The 27914-nt window shown below is 38.9% G+C and overlaps 1 protein-coding gene across 50 annotated transcripts in view; it reads right to left on the bottom strand.

Moving 5' to 3' along the window:
• Mbnl1 (muscleblind-like splicing regulator 1) overlaps positions 1–27914 on the bottom strand; it is a 174567-nt gene that overhangs the window by 11086 nt on the left and 135567 nt on the right. For 13 of the 50 annotated variants that reach the window (XM_063281390.1, XM_063281392.1, XM_063281389.1 and 10 more), the window contains 4 exons: positions 22991–23161; positions 14991–15191; positions 5495–5752; positions 3259–3412 (listed from right to left, as the gene is read on the bottom strand). In XM_063281390.1, coding sequence (XP_063137460.1) covers positions 3259–3412; positions 5495–5752; positions 14991–15191; positions 22991–23161 — 784 coding nt within the window. Of the gene's footprint in view, positions 1–1312; positions 2969–3258; positions 3413–4284; positions 4339–5494; positions 5753–14990; positions 15192–22039; positions 22151–22990; positions 23162–27914 lie in introns of those variants that run through there. The other 37 variants (XM_063281386.1, XM_063281385.1, XM_063281403.1 and 34 more) reach the window with 7 other exon arrangements.

Below are 27914 nucleotides of genomic sequence, written 5' to 3'. Positions count from 1 at the left end.
ATTAAAACTGATATTCAAATATGCTGATAGTTTCCTTATTTTTATTATCTATAAATATTTTAAATATAAATAAAAAACTATAAATGTTTATACTTATATTGATTATAACAAAAGCAACAGGCTAAAGATTTCTCTGCCTCTCTGGTCCAAACACCTACAGCACCATCTATCACCTTCCTGCCCTTTTCTTTTATTTCTTGTAGTGCGGTAACGTGAGCCAACAGAGAGGTTGCTTTAAGTAAACTGGTTTACCTCTTTCAAAAAGTGTCTGCCAACATTGGTTGAGAGAAATATGGTAGGTAGAGAGAAGTGATATATTTCCAAGGAAGGAAAAACATTACGGAAAACTCAAGCTGGAGGACACAGAAGTCTGTGGAGCCAGGAGTTGTTAGACTCGAGGCCCATTCTTTCCCATCACTTTGCCATGGGCAGATTCTTAAGGCACAGGCTACATAGGAGCTCATGAGTTCAGTCCAGGATACTTGTATTCAAGATCTTGCAAACGTGTAATGGTTACAGTAAGACATGGGGATGGAACGTAAAAAGAAGAACATCTCAGAACTTGGGCTACACAAGGGAGGAAACAGAGGAGGACAGATACCAGAGGATGGCCTCAAAATTCTCTCAGGGATGTACTTTACTTCCTTCAGGTCCAGTGAAATTAGAACTTGCCTTCATTTATATTTAAGGCAAAAATAAAATAAAATAAAATCAGTGTCACTGAAAATCTTACTTCTGGCATATCTAAAGGGTGAAATCATTTTTTATGGCATAAAGAGGCCCTAGATTATACCTGGTCTGTGTTAATGATCAACTTAATTCTGAAGAGTAATATAAAACAAGAAGCTGTGTAGCTAAAACTGAAAGATCAATCAAACAAGCAATAAACGGCACTGAACTTAATAAAATAGTTATATTTATTATATTTTAAATAAGATAAAGGGTATAAAAGAGGTGTGGAGCTTGGTGTTTGTAAGGGCTGTTTTCTGAAGTTCCTTTTAGTGTAGTTATATAACAGACTCACAGATACTGAGACACAAGCCCAGTTCCCTTAAAGTTCTGCTAAGAATCTCAAAAGCCATGTAACTTAGTGACAAACTGTTACACTTCACTAGATCCCATGTTTCTCACTGGGAACACTCAAGCCAAACTTTGGGTTGGAGAAAAAAAGAGGAAGACGTCTAAAAGGTGTTTGGCAAGCACAGCACTGAGCCAAACGTGGCTCTTTGGAATGACTATGGAAAACCAAGGAGTCCTGTGGGGCTAGGGAGCATGTGCTCTCTACCTGCTTCTGGACATCCCCCAGGTGGTCAGGAGCCTGGCATCTCTAGTGTAAATAGCAGCACCCTACAGGGCATGTAATCATGTGTGCTGAGCAAGAAGTCAAAGGCAAGACAGACACAAAGACAAGGGAAGGAGGGAGGGAAAGAGAGGTCAGGGAGCTGATGGACAGACACATGGATGGATAGAGTTGTGAATGGTAGATCACATGAACAGATGCTATGTCCGTCTAATTCTTTTCTTAAATATGTGGGCTTGTTTGTTTTGTTTTCTTTTAGCTGGATGGTTAGTTTCACTCTCACCCCTGACTCGCTGTGGCCGCCTGTTGTGCAGAGTTAGCAAACTGTGCTTCACTGTGCTTTCAATTAAACACGCAGATCTACAGTTACTGTTGAAGCACAGACCTCAGAGCTCTAAAAATCTCAGCTGTGAAAACTGCAGTGTATCTTCTAAATTACATTGTAGTTAATAGACTATTTCACTTATCTATAATCCTATATTATATATATAATATTAAATTAATATAAATATAAAATGGTAGATGTTGGGAAATGAGCCTATTTTTGTCCAAGATACTACACATGTGATTATATTTGAACCTATGGCAAGATTGACTTCCTTTAGTTCTAAAAGGATTTGAAGATAAAATTACCAACATTTTTCAAGCCAAAGAATTTGTAAATAAGTACACAAATGTCCCCAAAACCTGAACAAAAACCACTAGACACAGAAGTTTGTGCTGTGTCTGTCTGTGCAACCCTAGGAAGCATCGACCCAAGCATTCCTATCTACAAACACAATAGGATGGCCATCGAGCTGCATGAAGCCTTAGGTACCCCTATCAGGCAGTCTGAACAATGTATTTTGAGAGTATGCCTATCATTTAATCCTGGAACATTTTAATGAAATATTTCATCTAGCTAATGTATGTGATATAGCTGATTCTATGTGTAAATGGCCAGTTTTCAGAAATAAACTATACAAAAAGCTTTGTTTTCCAGTAACATCTAATATGATCATTATGTATTAATTTGCTAATAAGTCTAAAATAAACTATCTCATTCTATAATATCACAGAACTGAGACTGTCTAAAACTGTGACCAGAGTCCAACATGCTAGATTCCTGATGCACACAACTAGCCATTCATTACTAACCTATTAACAAATTATTTTTATCAAATATATATATATATTTTTTTTTCCAGTGTTCTCAAAATAAAACTGTATAAGAAAGAAAAACAGATTAGTGTGTCTGGTGATTTATTTCAAAGCATAAGGTAAAAAAAGGTTTAAAGACTTATGAAATAAATTAAGAATATTTAAATAGTAAATTTCTAGCCAACTAAGTGAGCTTTTAGTATGGAGTATATGTATGTGACCGAACTGAAAATTAACTGAATCATGGCTGCATGACTCAGCATAAAACAGGAATACCAGGGGATGACTAAGCAGCAAATTAAAACACCAAGGGAACTTAGGGCTACTTCAGCTTCAGCACAGGAACAAGAATAATTTTAGCTATGCATAATTAATACGAAGAGCACATTTTAAGAGCTCTAGAATAAATAAATTTTTACTGTCTACTTTGCAAACTAAAGGTTGAAAATGTCAAAATTGAGTCATTTCATAAAATTGTGAAATCTTGAAGGCAAAGGGGTCTTACAGCAGGAGAGCATCATAACACAGCTTGACAAACATACAACAGTGTTGAGGAAAGAGAAAAAAAAGAGAATATTTCAATTCCAAATAGCATAAACACCAAAAATATATAAAGCATGTCTGTCTCAGTAAGCTGCAATTTTCATTTTTAAAGGAAAGCCACATAAGAGAACTGAATGTGTCTTCCCGGTCGACTACCTTAGCATGCACCCTCTCTCTGATTAACAGCTAACCTGCACTGCAGGTACTACCTGCGCTAACAGCTGAACCTGTGTAGATCATAACAGATGCATCCAGGAGCAAGCCCACGCCCTTACCTGGTGGGAGGAACGCTGTATGCTGCTGTAACTGCATGTTGGCTAGAGCCTGTTGGTATTGGAAAATACCCGTGTTAAAGACTGCGGTGGCACCGTTGGTTTTTTCAAGAGCAGGCCTCTTTGGCAATGGGGGAAGTACAGCTTGAGGAATTCCCTGTTCAGTGAATAGTATAAAAACAAATACCAGTAAAAAGAGAAAAAGAAAAAAAGAAAAATCAGTTGTAGGCTAGAACTGTTAGGGAGCACGAGCAAGCAAGCAGCAGGACACTCAACTACCCACGGGAAAAAAATCCAGTTGATAAAACCAATTAAAGAAATTAAGCAAGATAAAAGCTTTAAAGGAAGCATTATTTTGTCCACAACAAAAGCCCACTAATAACGAGAGAGCACATGTTACAATGAGTAAGGTGTTTTATGTCCCATAATGCTTCAGGCTTCCTGTGAGAAGCCATCTATTTGGGAAAGAAGGAAGGCTGCAGTGCAAGCCCCAGAGGACTGCGGAGTAGAAGCACTGTTAATAGTGAACTGTACAGTGACTGGCTGTGTCCTGCCAGCTCTGCCCTCCCCAATCTGCTGACACATGCAAATGTCCCAGAGCATGCAAACTTTTCTTAAATATTGCACTGTATATGTTAAAAAGAAAAGAAGTCTATCACTAAAGCCATGCTAACCACACAGGTACATGAATATAGAGTGAAAACCACACTTTATTGTCCTCCAAGAATTTCATTAGAACGCTTTACAATGTAGTTAAACTGAATGTGGGCTGCTGGGAGTCCAGTCGTTCACTGTACCATATCCATCTATGTACGCATTTTAGGTCTTTCTGCTCATTTATCAGGAAACCACACTCAATTTTTCATTGTACTTAACCACTTTAAACAGGAAAAGGATTATATATATTTAACCGGTTTAAAAGAACAAAAACAAAAAACAAAAAACAAAAACAAAATAAAAACAAAAACAAAAAAACCTGTATCTACAATAAAGCTACATGCCAAGCTAAAAGGTGAAAGGTCATAGTACCAGGTCAAAGGTTGCCTCGAGGGGTCGCTTCAGTGATTTGACAGCCGACTGAGTCTTAATTAGCAGGCAGCGAGCACATGATGGCAATGGGCCAGTGGGGTTCAAGCGCATTAACATAAACAGCAAGCAGAGGTGCATCATGGGGGCAGCAGTGCATTTTGGGTAGGTGAGAAAAAACAAATAAAAAAACAAATCATCGGAATGCCATATACAACGAATAACAAGACTAAGCATGCACAATAAAGGCACTATTGAGTTGTTATTGGAGGATAATTCCTCTTTGTAGTTAATTTCAAACAATACTCTAAAGGAAAAAAAAAGAGGGGGTGGTGAAAGAAAGAGAAAAGGAGAGAGTCTGCCTTCTGTATTTTTGCTCAAGTATCCATAAACAAACACAGAAAAGACCTCTCTCATGACCATTTTACTGTGCCATGACAATGATTTTTGTATGAATATTTAAGGATAAGCTATATATTTATATAAAAATGGACAGCGTTAAAAGAGCTAAGCCAAGAAAAAATGGCTCCTTAAACTCAGCTACTAGGTCACATTGAAGTTTATCTTAAGAAAACCACTTAGCATCTATCCTAAATGATCCTTATTTTCTTTAAACAACACTCCTTGAGTGCTGCAGCTTTTCTCTTCTCTGTATAATGGCTTGGTCAAGCCATGGCACTTTAAGATCATGTTTATGCCACAGTCGGACTTCACACTATCTAGAGAGTAGACCATTCAAATTGTTGCGGCTAATTTAGAAACAATTTTGTTGAAGCTGTTCCCCTAAATAGTTTCAGACTGTGTTATTAAAGGCAAGATAAATGTAAAGGAGAGTCTTGGTGTGGGGAAGAACACACTCAAGGAGCACAATGGCCGACTCGATGGTATACGGAAATCAGAGACTGGAGATGGCAGTGTTGTTAAATCAGAAAGGAGACAGTGGTGCTTTATGAAGCAGGAATTTCAGAACCTACATCCAGAATGAGACAAGTCTTAGGGGGTTAGGCTAAGAGGAGGAGCAAGCTGAACCATTTGAGGAGTTATCCTCACTCCTGTGAATGGTGGCTTCTTTATTTATTGTGTGGGATACCTGAACAAACATATCTTCAGCAAAACGTAAGAAAGAGGTTAATAGATGAATAGCTTGCAGTAGAGAAATTGTTTACTGTCTTTTTCTGACTGCTGACAGGAGGGCACTGCTGTCTCCACTCACCATGGCAGCTGCAGTAGCTGCAGCCTGCGCTGCTGCAGCCTGGTTGACCTGGTATTGAGCAGCCTTGATCTTGGCTTGCAGGTGTGCGGGGGGATGGAAGTATTTGCACTTTTCCCGAGAGCATCTCCCCTTGATGTAATCCATGCAGACAGTGACTGTGTTGTCATTGGTATCAATCATTGTGCTGTCAGCAGGATGAGCAAATCGACAGTCATTTTCTCCTCGGTTGCAATTGCCACGCTGGTACTCTCGGCACACCTATGGGGTCATTAAACGCAGGGGATTCAGTCAACATGAACAGGCAGGTCCTTTCTGAAAACAGTAACCCAAATATCCAAATTGGTGACCAAGGGCGTATATGGAGGGCAAGGGCAAGCTAGAGTAATTCAGAGGCATCATTCAGCAGTGCTTAGTATTAGAATATTAGCACCTTTCCAGTGGAATGTTCAGGGCAAATGGAAAGCATCTGATAAAAGTATTGTGTCAGTGTACTCATTAATCAGAGAGGGGAAAGTTTGGACTTTATAGTGAGGAGAGCCAGCAGTCACCATTCTCACCAAGTAGACACACAGAGAATGAGACATAGGGACACTACTCTGTTGATGTGATCCAAAACGAACTCACCACACGATGGTATTTGTTTCACTCCCTATTGTTAAAACTGAGAAATATCAGACAAACTAAATAGGAAGCATTTTATAAAACAATCAAACATTCTTTCAAAGTGCAACAGCCTTTGCAGACACAGAGATTAAGTCACTGTCCTGGACTAGAGATCATGGAGCTGGAGAAGGGATGCTGGTAGGACAGCTGCTTACATCAGCTGCAGGGGTCCATGAGATACTGTGTCACCTGACATCCTGAGCTTGATTCCTGAAACCACACAGCTGGAGGACAGAACTTACTCCTGTAAACCATCCTTTGATCTCAACATACACTCTGGGGCATGCATGCATGTGACCGGACACATGGACAAATGAAGAATAAATATAATAAAATGTAAATGAAATCTGATTCAGGTACATAGATCATTTAATTTATAGTAAATGGAAGTTAAATGTCTGGACTTATAAGTAGTACTGAAGTTATATACTTGTAACTTTTAGATAAGACAAAATAGTTCCAAGTAAAAAACAAAACCATTTAGCTTGAAATCATTTCTAAACAAAATATCTCCGGGAGTCACTTTTAGGCACTATAAATTCCCTTGGTAGCTGTAGAAAGCAGATGGAGAAAGACACTCATTTATGTTACTCTGTACTTGATTATATCTGTTAATTTCACTGTGGGGATCCCTGGGAAGAGGTAAAATGGATTCTTCCCCATTCATTTGCTGTTTGTGTTGTATTGAAGTTTCCAAGTCTATCCACTTGGGAGTTAGATCTTTTGACCACCAGAGGGCAATCTAAAACACTGAATGACCTTAATACCTTTGTACTCAAGCTTCAAATCTCAAATTTTTACAACACATACTTCAAAGACACAGTTTTTATACTTTATGGATACCCTCCCCGCCAAACAAGGAAAATGCAAACACTGGACATCTGTTTCTTAGTTAAGCAAGAACAAGATGCTATGATTTTAAAAGTAAAATGACCACATTTAAACCTAGCCCCTACTATATTATTAATATCCTATTATTATAGAAAGTGGTTCATATTATATGAACTCGTGTTTGGCTACATATTAAAAAACATGTTGTAAATTAATACAGGAAACCTTCACCTACCTAAAGACCTGCATTCCACAGCACAGCAAGGGCCTTACTTAGTTTATTCAATTTTAAAGTATACTGAATAACTAACTATACAGATAATTAAGAAAGTTACAAATGACTGTTTTATTAATATATTATTCATTTTCCTGAATGGGACAAATAAAACTCATGTGTAACTAACAGCTCAAAAGTCAGAAAGCAAATGTGACCAAGTTGTAGTTCAGAATAACTCCCCCTAGCTAGTACCAAAGGAAGTTCTGCGACCTTCCAAACACAGGTTCCAGGAGCCTGTTCAAAACTATGACCTAATCACTGGGGCCAGGAAAACAGATACCCTGAATAATAATACATTACTGTGCAGTGAGTGTGCGTCTCCATAGAATACAATTTGTGCTAAATCTATGACATGCTGTAAACAGAAAGGTCACCTTCCTGCTTAAGCCAATCTGTCTTTGCAGCTTTATCCAACATGAGGCTCAGGCAGGCCCGGGTGTGCTCTCTATTGTGTCAGTAGTAATCCCCTTTCCTAAATCTGAGGAAGATGGGCCGACAGCCGAAGACTTAACACTATGTGTCGCTCTTGCCACACCGGCAGGAAGCCCTATGGCCTAAAGAGGGTGCATTGGTGAGCTCTGTTTGTGCACGTATGGTTTCTGTGGTTTAAGGACTGCTGGACTACAATTTACACGTCACTCTTTGGTGGAATGCACACAGGGTGTGTTGTACAAAGAGTTAATTGGAGTTGATAACCAGGAATCCGCCGAGAGTGCACTGGGGAAACAGGCTCTCCTAAGATTTTTAGGTCCATTGGTCATTTTTGCTGCAGTTTTTGAGTTTAGGAAAATAGTGTAGGAGAAAGTTTCTTGCAGAAGTTTAACGAGTGAGAGGCTGCAGGGCAAGTCTGGCAGATGGTAGATGGACTCTGGAATGCTGAAGACTGAACGAAGCCAACTTTAAATCACAGTTTCTCCTAACAGTCACCACCAGTGGAATGGGGTTTATTTGCTGACTGCTAAATATAGACATGCTCTGTTTCATTTTCTGAAAACACTGAGGAAATTTTAGTCTGGGTTTACCAACCTCATTAAGACAGGACAAACGTTTTTGATGTAGTTTACATTGGTAAATTAATTTTTTAAAAAATTTCAATGTACTTAATCTCATAATTTAAAACTGGATGAGAACTTAAGAAACTTACCACCAAATGGACAAAATTAAAAAAAAAATAATCCAAGCAATATTCTCCATCTATTTTCCTTTAGTGCAGTTTTCTGTCTACACAAATTTTTACATGGCTGTGATCACAGGACAACTTGGTTTCCTTTTGTAGAAAGCAATGCCTTAGCAGTTTCAACATTTTCTATATGAGGTCACAGTCATCATTTCTGATTTCACCTCAGATACCAAACGTTGGCCATAGCATGGGTGACTCTTAAATGGAACCCGAGATTATTCCCATTCTTTTCATATTACCAATAATTTTGCAAAGGAAATATAATAATAAGCATTTTGGATGACTTTTTAATGTAAATATATAGAAATAAAATTTGTGGATCAAAAATTTTAAGTATTTCCTGTAGTTTGATTTCTTAACCCTCAATAGAGACGATCAGACTGAGCCACAAGCAAAATCAGATTCAATCAAAAAAGAACAATGTGAATCTTACGCTGCCTGTTAACATTAAATAGGTTAATCATACACTGTAATGGGAAATGGACAAAAGTTGCCTTTAATATAAAATGTAGCATTTCCCCTGCAATATTCACCAAAACATTATAAATACTATTTCTCATAAAACTTTTGTAGGACAATTATAAACATTAAATAGTCAATACAAAAAAGCTGCCAATTTCCAAAAAAAAAATATGAATACAGAATGCTAAATATTTTGGTTAAATAAACAGGATAGTAGTGACAAAGCACAAAGCGGATGGAGTTTGCTACTTTGGAATTGTTTCATGTTATTTTTACTGATTATAGATTCAAAATAAAACCACTTTCAGAAAATGAAAACAGTATCAACAGCAATTAAAACATAAGTACTAATTAGTGTAAGGAAAAGAGCTTGTACACAGCATTCAAATCTATCTAATATAAGCAGTTACACAGTTTAGTCTTCATTCTAAAATATGTAACAAACATATTTTAAAACAATAGTAAGATTTCCATGTCTCATTAGATGGTGACAGCTGGGGGGCCTGAGGAAAGTCATGCCAATGATAGAACTCTTTAAAGCTGGACAGTGACTGCACAGCCTTTCAGAAGAGACCCTTTAGAGGGCACATGTTTGTTTTCGTCACATCTGTGCAATAAACTCAGCAATATTGAGAAAATAACACTGAAAAGCAGAAATGGGAAAATAATCATAATGGTGGCCAGGGACTTGGTTGACCTTAATGTTTTGGGACCAAGTCCCAAGAACTTCACTTCTATTAAGCTCATGATCACCTTAACTTTAAAAGGCATTCCTGGTGGTGAAATCTCTGAGCTGTCACACACCTCTAACCATTACACCTTGGGATAGGGGAGTCTCTCAGTGAAAAACCTACCAGGTTTACATTCTGAGTTCCAGTGAAACCACGGCAAAAAAAAAAAAAAACAGAAAAAAGTAACACTTGAAGTAATTCTTGATAATCAGTATTTGAGTATGACTCTGATTTTTATTGTAAAAAGAATATAAGAAAAAAAAGAAACTGCTTGTATTTTCAATAAATGAATTAAGTTCTCCAAATTTAAAGTTCTGGTGAACCACATGGTTCAATCATAGGAATGTTTATAATTATCTTCTTAAGCTAGTTTCAGTTGACTATCTAATGGATAAATTTTGATTCATTTTTCTAAAACAAACAAAAACTCTATTATTTAAATATCTTGCAGGATTTCTGTTAAAATCCCATAGGCATTTTATTTTTTAATTTATAATGTGGGCATCATCATCTTTTAGTCCAGAAGGCACAACATACCTATAATATCATCATACTGTGTGTGCAGTACACACCATTATATTGTATACATGTATAAATATGTCATTTAACTACATGCCTTCAAAATTAACTATGAGTATGAAGGAATGACCAGCAAAATAAGTATTAAGTCCATTTCAGGTCACTCCAGGAAAGGCTGCACAAATCCAAAAGAACAAGAACACAGGCACAGCATCGAAGCCATCAACACGTTAAAGTCTACAACTCCAGAGATGTTTCATTGCTCTTTCAAAATAACTGTAAATAAAGAGAAATTTAAATATTCATTTAAATGAAAAGTTAGCAAAAGAGTAGGAAATGAGCAGGCAGGCCAAAGTTAGTAATTACCTGATATTAAAGTAAATTACAAGTTAAAAACCTTTTGGGCAAACAAATTAATTATAAAAATTAGTAAGTGCCAGGAAAATATTATTAGATGTTTAAAAGAGGCATGAGCATACTTTGGAGAGATATTACATAGTTTATCGATGATTTAAAAATTGTACACTTTTAAAATTTCTTTAAAGTGTTAGTGATGGTAATGTATTAGACAGGCAGGAGCAATGTATCCTCTACAGAAATACAAATTGAAAGGAATTGACCAATAAACTTTTCCTGTTAAAAGCATTTGTTCGATTCTAGAACACACACACACACACACACACACACACACACACACACACACAAAGAGTTGCTGCTTTTTTAATCTTTAGTGAATATAAAGCTTTTTATTTATAACTAGCTGTCTGTGTGTGGGTTTGTGCACATGAATGTGGTGCCCACAGGGAGTGTAAAAGGGTATCAGAGCCCCTTGGCCGTGGACTTGCAGGCAGCTGTGAGCCATCGCACATCGCCAGCCATCGCTGGAACCAAAATCTAGTCTCTGGAAGAACAATAAAAGCTTAACTGAAGAACCATTAATATCTGGGGAAACTTTTGTTTTAATATAATACTAAGTTCATCAAGCTCACTAACACACAAATCTAGATATTCTCGTTTCTTCTACTTGGCTTTCAAATGCTACTCTTTGTCCAAGTTATAGGAATGAGATTAAATTTTGCCTATACGTAAAGAATTAGCAGCTGCTTGTGTTTCAGTAAAAACTTGTATTACGATTACTTAAAAAAAAACAATGCTTTCACAGAAAAAGAGTTGTTTATTTCATAAGAAGCCCCACCTGAAAACAGGAGGAGGCAAGAAGTTTGCACAGCTTGCTTGAAATTTAGCATGTTCTTCTCACAAAGGGTGATGACATGAAATGGTGCATTCAATTAACCAAATAGCTATCTAATGTCTTAGTAAGTCTCTGAAATATGCAGTCACTAAGGAGTGTTTGGTTACTCCAGGCAGTATGAACTACTTTAATAAGTGTCACAGTATCTAAATTCCTTCACCAATTTAGAAATCTGTGCAAAAGTAGGTGCTGTAACAGAAGTATGTTTTCAGTTCAGTCACTCATAACTGTGCTTGAAGAAGTGGTGAGAAGTTGGGAGTTACACAGCAAGTGCCTAGAAGCCTTTATAGTCACTTGTCTAATAAGTGAAAATAATTCCCGAGAGCCACACCACTGACCTACAAAGTCTATATGGATGAGGTCCTACACTTGTACTACTACCCCAAGTGATCCCAGTGCCCACGAGTCTAGACTATCCTGCACCATGTCCCCAAGAGGAATGCTAACAAATGTTTAAACTATTCTTCTAGATTGTTATGACTTACGTCATGATCTTACCCTAAAATCTCAGTTCAGGAATGCACCTTTTTGTGACTAGTTAATTTATTAGCAGGTTGATGGGTTGACATTTAAAGTTACAGGGCAGCAGTTATGAGTTCAGTTTTATTCTTAGGAGAACACTTTTTGTCCTTGGTAATAGACAACACGTAAAAGGCTTCACGGACATCCACAGTACCATTAACTTGAAGGACGTGCAGTATACTTCTCTACTAGAGATCGCAGAACAGACACGTTCATGCGGTTATTTTGCACCATGAGAAAATGGCTGTGATTCTTTACAATAAGTCAATGATTTCTACTGCTACCAATGCTTTGTAATGAAGCACAGGCACGACCTAAAGATCAGCAATTTCTAATATTTGTAAACACTGTAATAATTTCTTATGATGCTCTTGAGCATTAAATTAATAGTGACTAACGGATTGGCCTCACTTTCAGAGAAAACCAATCTGAGCTTGATAGTACAGAACATACAATCTTCCTAAGAATATCCAACAATGAGTGGATGAGCATACTGGTACAGAAGCTGTGCGTCTGTGACGTGCACTTTCTATACACACACATTTAAGAAGTAAGTGTTTTGACACCTATTGCAACTGCTGTTAAAAACCAGTGCATGATTTAAGTGCTCTATGACATTAAACATAAATCAGGCAAATCCTCAAATATTACATATAGGCTGCGTGAAGCTGGTCTGACGAACCAAGCTCATGTAGTTAGCTGCCTCACAAGCAGTGTCTCCTGGGTTCCTATTTTCCAGCTTCAAACCTTTGTATTCCTTTTGGCACTGTCAGTGCTAGTTCTTCTAAGTGATTATATACACTTATTCAGAAGCATTTGAAATCTCTTTATTGTGTGACAAATTGTAGAAATGGAGGAAAATATGTAACAAGAGAACAAAGCCAAGATCCTAGCTGATTTAGATCAATTTTACCTCAGAAGAAAATGAAAATTCAATTTAAGGTGGAACGTGGCTTTAATATCTAAATAACCAGAATGTTAACCTTGAGAAAAGAATTGTGGGCACTCCTTTCACCCTCCAGTGCTCCAAGGAGCACCAGGATTTTTAGTTTTCTCGTGTGTGTGTATGTCTGTGTGTGTGTGTGTGTGTGTGTGTGTGTGTGTGTGTATGTCTGTGTGTGTGTGTATGTCTGTGTGTGTGTGTATGTCTGTGTGTGTGTATCTGTGTGTGTCTGTGTGTGTGTGCATGTGTGTATGTATGTGTGTGTGTATGTGTGTGTCTGTGTGTGTGTGAGTGTGTATGTCTGTGTGTGTATGTCTGTCTGTGTGTGTATGTCTCTGTGTGTGTGTGTGTGTGTGTGTGTGTGTGTGTGTGTGTGTGTGTGTGTGTGTGTGTGTTTAAGCTCTGGAATCTCACTGCAGAGCAGAAAGAGACACAAGCATGTTTCCATTTCAGGCCCCAACTGTGACTGTGACAATGACTCAGATTCTGTCAACAGAAGCAAGGGCATGCCCACTGCAATCAGGAATGCATATAATGCAGGAGAAATTGTTCTAGCAGTAGTAAAGGCAGATGACAAAACATACAAACAGCTCTTCATGGGAAGGAAAACAAAATCACAAAATACAGCTACTAGAAATCTACCAAAACATTCAAGGGAATGAACAGAGTTTTGAGCATGCAGCTTTAAGTCCATTCTCTTAATGTTTTTAATATTATTACCTATTAATAATTAATATGTGGACATTACTCTCAGACTATTTGAGTCCCATTAATCAATTAACAGTCATGCATTAAGAATCCCGAGTTTTAGGGGTTGGGGATTTAGCTCAGTGGTAGAGCCCTTGCCTAGGAAGCGCAAGGCCCTGGGTTCGGTCCCCAGCTCCGAAAAAAAGAACAAAAAAAAAAAAAAAAAAAAAAAACAACAACAACAAGAATCCCGATTTTTCTTTGGGAGATTCAGAGGAAGAAATTTGTTTCAAACGCCACCCTATTTCATTTGCAGACAGCTTTTGTTAGAGAATTACTATATTTGAATAAGGAGAAGCCAAACAGCAGATTGTATCTTTATGGCAAGGACAGGCTACCTGCCATTCCTTTCTCTGCCATGACTCCTCTGTAACACAATGGTAATGACAGCATCTTTCCTGTCAGGTTGTTTCTAAGTGCAGGAGATGTGATGGCTACATCTGGCACATCCTGACAAAAAAGCTGCAATATGATACCCTTTCTAATTCTTTCAATAAACTTTAATGAATAAATATTTTATTATATTTCTGATAACCTAGAAAGTTATTAGACTGGGCACCCTTCAAGTACACTCTACTTTGCTTTCCCCATAATTAGTACACGCAGGCCATCTCAGCCCCAGGCCCTTCCTAAGCAGACAGACAGGAGAGGCCATTCAGTGTGGGGTTTTACTTAATAGGCCATTTTCCTACAGAAACTGTTTATCAAGCCTGTTAATGCATGCCATGCTAAAATTCTGAACAGTAATTTCAAACTAGAACCATATCTCTAATTTCCTTTTCAGTCAGCAACCATAAAGCATGCACTCATCCTCAACTCCAAGACTATGACAATCAAGTGACGGTCTACTAAAACGTGTTTTTATCAGGGCATATTTCACAAAAGCGCCTGTCTCAATGAAAGGACTCGGAGCTTATGACAACATCTTCAGAGAGTTTTAGAATCGCTCCTGCACACTAGCCACTGTCTTCCATGTTTATGAGATGCTCTGCACTTCAACCGTTTGTTCACGGCCATAAACATTGTATTGTATTGATCTCTACAATAAACATCCAGAAACAACTGTGCCAAATATTTTTCCTAAATCTTTGATGTATGAGAATTAGCACCATGTGCAAGATTTTAAGGATACTGAGACAAAGTGAAATAAGAGACACCCTGATCCCAGTTCCTAGTCCTCATCTAAGAACCTAAACACGATGCTGTTGGTTTTTGTAACTGTTATATTAACCAAAACAGCATAACTATATCCTAACAAAATAGTACAAATACTGGACCAGGTCATGTCCTTTCAGTTTCAAAGCCATTCTGGCCATAAACACTTTAAGAACTGTAATGGAAACCATGAAGGGCCAACTCTTCAGCCTACCTCCAGTCTGTCTGTCCGCATTAACTTCTGTGCAGCAGCTGCAGCAGCTGCTGGCACCGGAACTCCAGGATTCCCCGTGACCAACATTGGTGCAGTCGGCAAGATCTCTGCTGGAACCAGGCTTGGGGAAACAGGCCCCAGGTAGGGATTAAAGGCTGCTGATGCATTGGTGGCTAAGCTTGGTGCAACTGAAAACATTGGCTGGAAATTAAAACAAAAAGCAAATTTTAATGGCAAGCCTCAATTCCAAATTGATACTTACACAACTATCATTTATTCTTCATTTATCATTCATTTCTTCCTTTATTTCTATTTAATTCTGTCTTTAATTTAGTCTAAGAAGATTTTAGTATACAGACATGTGCTAGGTCATTGTTTTTCCCAAAATCTAGCAGGCAGACTATGCATTAACACCTCCAGAGGGTTTTCAAAGTTTGGCATCTAGAATACTTGCGGTTTAACGTCTTAAATATCTCAGTACAGACAATTGTTTGTGGTCACTCAGTCTCCACCTTTGTGACTCAATCCTAGAAAACTGTCTGAGACACACACTGTGTAACTGCTGTGTCATGTACGCTCGAAACGTTTGTTCTCAAGTGTTAACAGACTATAAGGGCCTATCATCCGAGCAGACACAGAAGTCCCCGGGGATCACTGAGTGCTACAGCCAGAGCATTTATCAGATCTTGTGGGTTGTGAGAGGTGATGATTACATTGTCTTTCGAGCACAGAAGAGACAGCATTTGGCCTCGTCACTTGATGTGGGTTTCTCAGAAGAAAGGTTCAATGCTCTACAAGCCCATCCCATGCTTGTGAGGCGCTGAGCAATGGAAATTAACCTTCCCCAGAAAAAGGCTGGAATGTGAAGACAGACAGAATATGTCTCAGGAAATGCCACAGAATTATTAAAATTAACTATGCCCGGCAACATGGGATGGGCTGTCAGCAGGCAGGACTGGGGTGGTGCTACTGCATTCGATGGAGAGAATCCAGGGATCTACTATGTGTAAATGACATTGTTTAATATGAAAGTTTAAGGTCCTAAAGGACTATGCCATAGTTGAGCATGCAGCCTACGTGACAGCTCTGCGTGTGTACAAGTTTCTAGTAAGAAGAGTGTGACTGTTTAATACAAACACCGACTCACTGGGAAGAATTGCTAACAGCATAGCTCACACTGATATGTGAATGCCATGCTTAGTTACTCTGACAGCTCTGTGACGCTTGTCTAATGAAGTATCCTAGAGTAAGTCTTTTGCCTCCAAACTCCAAACCTATACCAATGCAAAGCAGCTGCCCTCAGGCAATAAAAAGCACCCTGTGTCACACTAATAACAACCTGGATCCACATGTAAAACTGGGCCCAGTGGCATCTGTCTCTCAGCAAAACTCCAAACAGCATCTGATTTCAGGCTTTCTCTTTGTGCGCTAGAGGCCAGGGCAGGGCCATGACAGGGGCAGTCCTACATGGTGATCATACATTAAACTTCAACTTCTCTCCAAGAATATTCTAGTCAAATTTGTATTCTGTTGCACACAGTCAGATACAGGGCATGGAATCCCAGAGCAGATAGAAGAATTGTTATAAATTTAGCAGAGTTCTAAACGATTGAAAGTTAGTTATATCCTTCCTCTTTGCATTCATTGCTGTAAATTAAAATGAGTTTCCAGAAGGCCATTTGGTGCTTACTTTAGGAAGTTACTGATATGTTTATGTCACTGTATACTATAGTAATTACTTAAGGCTATTGCATTCATAAAGGCATTCAGGATGAAGAAATTGTTCTCCGACTTGACACAATAATGACAGTATGCCAATAAAACTCGATCTCAATTAGTCTCATCAAATAAAATACAGTGAAAACCTACATGTGGATAGAATGCAGCTGTCACAAATTATGAGCACCTTGTGTTGGTGGAAGTTTACCACTCAGAGTGGATCCTAACCCTTAGGAAAGCCAGTGACTGTGGCCACTCCTGCATTACCGGAGCTGACCTGCAGAGGGCTCATAAGATAGGAATGGATGCACGGGCATTTGAAGTAGCCCTTAGTTGGTCTGAAGCAGGGACTGGAAAATGTCTAAGTAGCTGGTAAATTTGATACTGAGTGCATCCTTGCAGCAGTCACTTATAGATACCTTTGTTCCAAAAAAAGCATAACGAAGGTTGGCTTAGAATTGCCGTTCCAAGGACGTATTCCAGTTACTAATTTTGGGGCTGTTTGACTATCACTTGTTTGTTTTAGATGAGGCATTCTGGTTACATTACAGAATTATCAGGCTTCATTATAACTGAATATATTATTCAATTTCACGTTATCATCCTAGTTAACTATACGAACATGATTATTAGTAGTAATTCCCTATCACTGGCATGACACACTGTGATAAGTGCTTTACTGATGTTATATTTAATTTTCTACTACAAGGGTTTCCTTCCTTTGACCTCTTTGGGAGGGGAGGTGTCAGGAGAGAAGAAGGTATCTCTTAGTTCCCTTCTAGGTTCCTACCACACAAAACAATGCCTGGCCCACAGCAGGCATTCAATGAATGAGCTTTGTCAGAAGATATGATTACGTTAAGTGTCTAAATAAGAAGCTCACTCATCATTATAAATGAATGAATGGAAGGTCAGGGATTGGGCACATTTGAGTATGATTCCAATCTGGTTTGAAGTCTGGTTCCCACATAATCACCAGGTGGGAATTAAAATTACCTAGAGGTGTTTTAAAATGTGATTTCCACTCCTCTTGTCTGAATTCCCAGGGAAGCTTTATAGGTGGCAGTATTTTTCAAAGCTTCAGGCTTATTCCATTTCCATGTACTTAAAGAAATAAGTTTCTTTCTGACTGGACATAAGGTTTCTAAGGAGACAAGTTTCTTAGTGGGTTCTCTTTTTATGAATATTTATGAGTTTCTGTCCACACTGACTGCTCTCAGTCTACCCATCTAACTCCTACATAAGCTTCAGGAACCAGAACACTACCGCTTGACGTTTACAGTGGAACCACGCCACCACCCTCTGTCTCATAAAGCTCACCCTCATTGATCGTAGCCATTCCGACGCCATTCATGTTTCCTCTGTTCCCACTACCTGGCAACTGGCATCGTACCCACCTCTGTAATTACTGCATAACAGACTAGTTACAGATCTGCTAGCTGATTCTCCTTTGCCAGCAAAACTAGCAAATACATATTTCTAGCACAGATATCTAGATGGTAAAGAGAATTAATCATATAATCTTTTTTCCACCTTAGAATTTAGTTTTTACTTTATAATGAATATATACAAGCTTATTTTTCTAACTTTTATATTAACATTACATCTTAAGTATTTTAACTATTATTCTGTAACACAGTCACTATCACAAGGTTGTTTATTTTAAAATGGTAAAAATTGTGTTTTTTATAAAACAGAAAGTTCAGATATACATACATATATATGATTCTAAATTTATCATTTTGAAATTTATGGAACAGAAACTTTACAAGTCAGATTTTCCTAGAGTGTGTTCATGTGTTCACATATATGCTTAGTAAAATGTGACTATGTATACATGTGTATGATCAGTGGAATATGTGCATGCATATGTGTGTATGCTTAGTTAAATGTGTACATATGTACACATGTATATTTAGTAGTACATTTGTGCATGTGTACAAGTGTATGCTTGGTAGAATGCACATGTGTATACATGTATGCTTAGTAGAATGTTTGCACATGTATATACATACATGCTGCAGTCAAACTTGTAAGCAATAAAAAGTCAAGCTCTTAAAATAGTAGGATGTCCCAAATATAGGCAACTGTTTCTTTGCAAGCACCATTTTGTAAACACACAGAAATAGTTTTAGTGAGCCATTGTTTTGAACATAGCATTCAGAGCTAACTGGAATCGTCAATAAATCCACATTCAGGTTTTTGTCTAAGAATGATGTAGCATTTGGCTGGAACAGAGTAAAGGGTGTTGTGGACTCTACTCACAGCTTGTGAATGGGAAGAGGAAGGAATGAATACACTCTTTACTCTGCTTCACTTTATCCTATGATCCAGTTTTATTGAAACAAACATTTAAATAGTGAGTCTCATTTAAGATCCTCTCAGTATAAAGGCTTCAAATGGACCCAGGTCTATTCTTACAGCTCAGGGACTGATCACAGACTGCTTGGAAATTCAGAATCACTGATACATGGCAAAACAGATGAACAAGCCAATGCGGCTGATGAAAAATATTTTTCTAGAGACACTATAGAGTGGACTGGCCTTATTGTCATGAGGTGGATAACAAGACAATAAGCATAGAAAGTTCTGGCAAATTCTAGGTGGTCTGGGAGTCTGACAAACGATAACTTCAAAGCATTCTTCATCCACTGCCAAGAAACCCTGAGAATATGAAAGATTGGCAAAGTCAAGGTGACAAGAGGAACTAAACTGCTCTTGAACTCTGAACAGCCGCACACACACACACAGACACACACACACACACACACACACACACACACACACACACACACACACACCAGATTCACTAAATACCTGGGATTTCTACATAGGTTATATGTCTCCAGGGCTTGTGTGCACCTGAGGAGCAGCTGCTCTAGGAACTCTGTAAGTCACTGCTAACCCAGGTCCCAAGTAATCAGGAAACGGCACACTAACGGAACTCCTGAGCTCATGCTGAGTCCTCGGTAACCCCTGACCACACAGGGCAATGCAGAGAGCTTGGAGCAATACGGTTTGGTTTCTAAAGAACAGCATCCTGGGGATTAAAGAAGTACACCAGGAACTTCTAGGCTGTCATCCAGAAGATGCAGTTCAGGGTGAGTTACAATGTATGTAAATTTCTCATTATCATGATGTAGCAACATGAAAGAATGCAGAAAGTTTTCTTTAATTTTGAAAACAAATCATAATCTCACTTATTCTCAAAGATCATATATGATAAAAAGATAAAAAATTCACTTATATTTTAATTAGAAATCTTAATGCCAAGAAGTTAATATTAAAAATCTGTTTATTTTGTGAACTTTCATGAATTAGACATATAAAGAAATTTCCTATAGCCAATTCCTTCTTTATTAACCTTGTGAAATGGAAATGATGTTTATATAATTACAAAGACTTTCTAGACAATATATTTTGTATTTTATTTCCATGTGGAAAATTGAAGAGCTTAAACAATCAGCCAAAGGTCCGAGGTAGTTAGAGAGCCTGTTTACTGTATGTTTTTACCATATGAGCTCTCCATCTGGCTGGCTGGATTAAAATGAGCTGTGTAACCTAAGCCACAGAGTTAAACTCTGAACCTCTGGGCCTTAATCCTAAACCCGACATAACATTTCCCAGCTCACAGGAAAGTTGTGAGAATGGCGTATACAGAACTTGCTGAGTAAAACAGATGCTGCGAACTGTTTTATTGTCTCAAAACTGGTACTCCTTCTTAATTGGCATACTGCGTGATAACCTAATGAAAGCACAAAGGTCTCCTATGAATTTCTCCATTAACCAAGCTTGCTCCATGTCATGGTCTGGTGGTACAGTGACTGTTAACAATCCCCTCACTTGCCTTGGAAACACTGTTGACAACAGCCGACTACTGTAGCCCACTGTAGAGGCAGTGAAGCTCTGGCTTGTGCCCTGGTTCCATCCACAAGGCAGAGAGACCACTATGAATCTGTCTGGTTTAGGGATGTCTGGGCAACTCCTTCCTTCCTTCTTTTTCTGTCTGTGAGTTATGAACCTCTTCTATAGACAGGCACATAATACTGGATGTATAAGTTTAGTTTGCTCTCACTCTGCTTCATCTTCTGTCCTCCATGTATGTCTGGTGCTAAATTGGTTGACGCCTGCAATCTTTGTCTCCTCATATGCTCTCACACTGTGGATCTGCTCACAGAAAGCCACACTCACACCAGTCCTGCCTGATCTGTGTCCATGCTGTACCATGCCCTCCAACAGGCCTGTGTGTGTTCAGAGTCCTCCTTATGCTGGTGACAGGGCAGCTCATGGCTCACTTGTATTTCCTACTGGCAGCTCCAACTGAATTCCCAGAAAGCAGATGGCTATGGCCATCCCATTTACTTCTGGATCCCTTTGTCATCCCCATCAAAACCAGGCTGACTCTAAAGAGGATCAGAAAGTCTCAGGTGGGGTTTTTGAGGACAAATTCCCCAGATTAAAGCCTTCCTTATAGTCATCACAGTAAAAAAAATGCTTTAGGTCTGAATAATTGAAGTGATTTCAATACTTATTACAAAAACGTCATCCTGAATAGAGACTTTTCCTCTGTGGTTCCACAGTACCTTGTAGAGGGCAATTCCTATTGAACTGTAATGGTGTGAGGGAGAAATGAACATAATGCCTGTGCTCATAACTAAAACAGATAATTACTTTGTCTATGCAGAAAAAAATTAACAGAAATACCAGGAATCTACATACGGATGGCTTCAGAGATCTATGATTTAGTGACTATATAAACACACAAGTCATTAGCATTTCAAAGAGAATCAAGATCTTTGACAGTTTGTTTCAGAGCTAAGCATATATGACCTTGGATGAGCCATGATAGCAGGATTTAAGGACAAGGTCAGGAAATGGGCCAAGCCTTCACGGAGAACTAACTTCTCAGGGCTGCATCGGAGACTGGTCTCCTCCATTCCAGACCCACACTGGCCTGATTCAGAGGTGCTCTGGGTCACAGAGAGCACAGAACGCCAGTAAGTATGATTTAGAGGTTTAAGTGGAAAAAAGGACCTCACTTCAAGGAGAGGTAACCTTATGTACTAAAGTAGAAACTGTTCTAGATCTTTGAAACCATACATGAGGGCCAAATGCAAAAGAGATATTTAGAACTGAATTTTCTGTAAGAAAAAATGATTATACAAAACATTCTTAACCAAATGAAAATATTTATGATATCACCGTAAAGATATATAAAATAAGGAGATGCCATAAAAATAAAGATATCACATTTTAACTGAGCCCCCAATAATGTCATAAAATAAAAGTCAGATTAACATGATAGAGAATTAATTATAATATTCTCTCACCTCGACTGTACAGTATTGATAATTGGTATCACTGCCGGTGTAATATGGGGATCCCTCCCACCTCGAAATGCAATCCCCCCCTCTTTTTTGGAATGATTGTTGCATTAAGTTCTAAGAGAGAATGATAATTACATTGAGTTTAGGTGTTAAAATGTATTAGGAAAAAAAATCAGTTAGCACACATGCTACAATTAACAAACTAGAAAAACATGTGTTCTCATGACCTTATAAGTTCATAATATGTTAGCGATAAATTAACCAGACATATTGTGATCACTATAACTTTTATCACATATGTAACAGGATTTCTGTATAATATTAGCATAAACACCATTTTAACCAAACATTAACTATTACATAGATAAGATTATTAAAGTCATTAACCACATGCACATCAAAAATCTAAACATTTAAATAGGTATGTGTATTCATAAACAAGTTACCAACACACATGGCTAGGAAAACATTAAGTGCCTATGATCAGTCATAGCTACTTTTCAAAGGCCCTTGGGTTCTGTCATTTTGATTAGTTTTCTTCTGATGAGACTTCCAAGCCATGCTTATGACTCGTCGCTGTGAAAAACTGCCTACCATTTTTGACCACGGAGTAATTTCAAGTTAAGTTTTCCACAGTCTCCTTTTTGAGAAAGAAAACAACCGGGATTCTCTTCAAGGAAAGGAACAAGGAAGGAATAGTCTCAAAATTAAAGACATATTTATCATTTATCAGTTTTCTTTCTTTCGTTTTTAAGAAAAATATCATTATCATCTTTAAAGGAAATTTGGAATGTATTTTAACTAAACCAAGTTTGATGGCTACTTTAATAAACACCAGGTTCATGCTGCAAGTTAACTGCCACCACCACCACTACCTCTGCATACAGTCACTGCTTCAGGACAGACACGGAACACTTGACCACACAGACAGGGGTGGGTGGAAAGTGAGCTCACCACGGGCTGCAGTGGGGCACCGGGCATCATGGCGTTGGCTAACTGCATTTGCTGGGCCAGCATGGCCATGTTCTTCTGCTGAATCAAGTTATTCCGCCCATTTATCTCCAATTGTGTTTTTAAATGAGGGGGTGGATGAAGATATTTGCAGTTTTCTCTGGAGCAACGACCCTAAAAGATAAAAGAAGCAAGAACCATTGTTAAATAACATCAAATGAGTAAACTGTAGGAATGACATGCAAACAAGTCATTCAAATCTATGAGTTTTCCCCACAATTTATCATTCACAGCATTTTTACACATTAAGAGAAAGTAATGAATTCGACTGCACAGGTATTATTAAAATGAAGATTTAAGACATCTGAAAAGTTTAAAAGCTCAATGAAGTTTCTTCAGTTTAATAATTTCAGTGTCACTCTTTCCAGTTTAAAAGTTTACTGATTTAAAAGTGAGCCTAAAACACAAAAGTCAAGTAAAGAACCTTAAGCTGGCTACATCTTCACTGACATCATGAAGTCATGAAAAGAATCATGAAAGCTCATCATTGGTGTTTTATCTCTACTGAGTTCGAACAAACTAGCTTAGAGGACTCACAGAACATTGTTCCTCCAGGAAATACGACTCCAAAGGGACCCCAGAGCAAATTAAATGAGAACTGTTACAAAGTCCCAGACATTGGAGAGTCCATGGCTAAAAGAGAGCTACCTTATTCTCACGGCAAAGAGGTTTAAAGGATAGTCAAATACTGGTTAGATCTGAGCCTTTCAAATATTGTCCTATGACCCCAAACTGTGAAAATGACATACTATGCAAAGAACTGACAACAAGAAAGGTAGAAACAGATAAGTCCCTAACGAATAATAACTGTGTGCATATAATAAGTTTGTGTCTTCCTGGATGGCTCATCAGAAGCACTTATTACAGTCTATAATGTGTCAGACCGTGGGAACTGCTTCATTCATACTAACATACTGTTTGGCAATCTCAACAACTACATTGAAAAGATTTTCACCAGAGAATCTAGGGTGGAACTGCTTGTTCCTTCACAGGATACCACGGATTAAGCTCTCCATAACCTATTTTACTTTTTTTTTCTATAGAAAAGTAAATTTTACTTTGTTTAATTTTACTTTGAATAAATTGGAAAACTGATGCTTACAATAAAAACTAACTATTCTAGGCCAAAGGCTCTATTTAGGTTCTCACACTGTAAGATGTTTTAGGACAGCTCTCTAGACTGTGTTAATAAGAGCACTGCTGTGAGGTTAGGACTGTCAGCCATCTATAGCTTCTTTCCTCATCTGCATATCCAAAGGAAACCCCATTCCCCAGATTCTGGCCCGTTTCCCTCTACCAATGGAGCCATTCCTCACCACTGTCAGAGGCATACATGTATCTGTGGCGTCTAGGAGCACACAAGTGCTGGCCTCTGGGCTCTCAGTAGCACAAGTACCTGCGTCCTTTTAAAGCTTCACTGACTCCAGTCCCCAACCTAAACTTCCCCAGACCACAGTGTCCCTTGCTCCAGCTGCTTTCCCCTATGATCCTACCATTCTGGCCTCTCTGCCCTCTGCCTTTTGTCTCTCTCTTGTTTTCCTCTCTTGGTGTTCTTTATCCACTCTGTTTGCTCTCCTCTCTGGCTCCTGACCCAACTCACTGACAACTCCAGTCTTCAGGCCATGTTCATTCTACTACTACTCTGTCTCCTTGCTCTGGACACTTCCGGATGCCTCTAGCTGTACCCTCTCTTATATCTACTATAAAAGCTTTCCCCTCAATCATAGCCCAGAGTGGGCATGTCTAACCTCCAGTTTATAAGCCATTAGCTGTGCCAACTGCATAAACCACTAACATCAATAAACCCGTCCCCTCCACAGCTTAAATGCATATCCAAGGGAAGGAGAAGGCAACGCTGGCAGGATATGATTTCTACTTTATGTGCTAGGTACAGATTTTGATAGACCCGTGCTTCATAAAGTGGCTCGTTCCAATCAAATAACCATGCTTGATATATGTTGTGCTCATAGGAACACTGTTAGCTTAAAAGCATCTCAGTGAAAAACAACCTCAGAAACAACTAGGCCCCCCATGATGAAGCACACACAAATCAATCTGAAGTCATGACTGGATGAAGTAAATAAGCTCCCAAGGGCCACACATTCTGTTTACAGAGCTCCCGGGCCGAGTTCTCCCGGAGACATAAGGCCTATTTCAATATAAAAGAGAATTGGACTGTAGCACAGTGGTTCGCAGTTTGTAGGTCATGATCCCTTTGCAGGTCACCTAAGACCACTGGAAAACACAGATGTTTACATTATGATTCTTAACAGGAGGCAAATTACAGTTATGAAGTTATGGTTAGGGGGGATGGTCACTGCAACATGAGAAAGCATCTTAAAGGACTGAAGGGTGAGGAGGTTGAGAACCACAGTTCTAACACAACTTTTGGTTCTCAATACTTTCACCTCAGATTTTTCACAAAACTGGATTGGGGTGCAGATGAGAAGGTGAGTTGACCCAATGGTTTAGTCATAATTAGCTTAGCTCCACAAACAGCAGAGGCATAGCATGGACTGGATGGACGCGAACAGTTGTTTTCCTCAGTGTCCCTCTCAGTACTTCCTGACCACATAGCACCCAGACCCTCTACCTAGGAACACAGCTGGGACTAGAATAACGGAAAGGGATTTTATGTGCTGCCTATAAATTCAGCACCAGTGCATCCTTTCTAACTTCTGGATTTTGTTTTTAACATTTATTTATTATATGCCAGAGCATTCTTATGGATGTCAAAGAACAACTTATGGGGGTCAGTGCTCTCCCTGCATCACGTGTGTGCAGGCTGTTAGACTCGACAGCAAGCACCTTTACCGGCTGTGCTATTTTGCAGGCCCATCCGTCTTAGAAGCTTAGACATATGGCTGCCATTGTGCATTTACTCAGCGGGGAGAGGTATCACCTGACTCTATTTACCTGGCTTAGTTTTATTGTCATGAGTCCTTGATTTCAAAATAAAGCTGTAAATATGTTTTGGACAGGACATCCACTGTTCTGTGACATTTCCTGGGGACACTTGAACAAATATCTACTCATAAAGAAATGTCAGATTAAAGTAACAATTCCACCAGAGTTAAAACTGTCAAATCAATGTATTTATGGGGGTTTCGTACATGAGGATGAGTGAGGGTTACCTTACAGTGTTGGTGCCCACAAGTTAGGGCCAGGGATGTGAGTTTTTTCAAGGAGTTAGGTAGTTCTGGCATAGTAGAAAACACTACAGAAGACTTTCTGCGCAAAGTCACAGGAATTTGCATTGATATGCACAGGGAAAGTAACAGTGACCCATGTAAGGGACATTTCATAAACTCCATTATTAGGGAGTTTGAAACAGGTTTGAGGTTGACAGCACTGATAAATGATTGTGGCTCCACAAACAGAAAGATCACAAATAAATCAGAATAAACATCCCGTTCTAGAGTAGTACTCACAAATCTAGAAACACAAAAGAATGAAAACCTCCAACCAGCAGTATGAGTTCCTTTGAGAATTCTGATAAAGGCACAGTCAGTGTCATCCCCATCCATCTCCCCAGCAGCACCCGCCCGATGCCCGACCCATCGCCCAGGAAGCAGCTGCACAGAGAGTGGATATGGTTCCTAATAACACGTCCAAAGGTGAATTGTACTCTACCTTCATTCTAGTGCTAAGGAACATAGATTACAAACTAAACTTAACACCCAGTCTGTATTTTATACTATGCTGGACTAAGAATAATGCTTTTTTCAGACAATAATTTAATTTCATCACATGCCTTTAAGCACGGACATACATGTGCACTCACATATGCACTCAGGCATGTGTATGTCTGCACACGAGTGGGCATACACGCGCATACACACACACACCACACACACACACACACACACACACACACACACACACACACAGTAGAAGGCAGGTTGTGAAGGCCGGGAGATCCATGTACACATTCATTGTGTTTGTATTTGGCACCATAATATGTAGAAAAAGGCATTAAAACACAAGCCCAAAGTCAAATCTGTAGGAGTTGTTCTTTTCAATCATTTGGATATGTCACCTCAGCACAAATTGAATTGGGATACAGGATTTAAAAACATGAAAACATAAAAGACATTTTGTGTGAGAGTGTGTGTGTGTGTGTGTGTGTGAGGGGGTGTGTGTGTGCGCAAGTGTCCAATGTCTTTATATCACTTGCTTTTTACCTTGTCTTTTGAGACAGTGTCTCACTGCACCTGGAGGACACTGGCTGGCTGGCCAGGCAGCTACAGGGATTCTCTATTCCTCCCTCCCAATCCTGCCATTACATGTAAGCACAGCCATGCCTAGCTCCTCATGCGGAGCCGGTGTTTCAGACACAGATCCTCATGCCTGCCCTGCAGTCCCTGTGAGCCAAGTTCCCAGCCTGCAAAATATATTTTTGTTTGGTTTTACAGGCACATGTAGTTGCACATACATTGGAACAGTACAAAGACTGCTTTTGAGTGGCTTTGCTACTTGCTTGTGTGACTTCATGGAAATCAGTGAACTCTATGGGGCCACATCTTCTTTACAGAATAACTATAGCAGACGCTGCCACTGTGGTAACGGAAGCCTAGAAGAGCTCAGGTCGGCTTTATACATGGTAACTGGCATAGTGGGCACTCAATAACTCTGATTATTTTCTCTTTCCTTGAAGTTTTAAAATAAGAATAAACAAAACAGTTCAATTAAGCACTGTGCCTTTAAAAAGTACTGAAAATAATACAGGACAGCGCCCAGGGACAAAGCATGCCAGTGATCATGGAGGAATGATGAAGGCATTGTTGCTTCTTTAATCAACACCCACCAAAGGAAAACTCCACGTTAATCCTTCTATTAGCATGGGAGTTTTGTGCTTTGCATGTGT

The sequence above is a fragment of the Rattus norvegicus genome, chromosome 2 (genome assembly GCF_036323735.1).
Source record: "Rattus norvegicus strain BN/NHsdMcwi chromosome 2, GRCr8, whole genome shotgun sequence".
Taxonomy (NCBI): Eukaryota; Metazoa; Chordata; class Mammalia; order Rodentia; family Muridae; genus Rattus; species Rattus norvegicus.
Note: the sequence above shows the minus strand (reverse complement) of the source record. Positions and strands in the feature narration are given on the sequence as shown.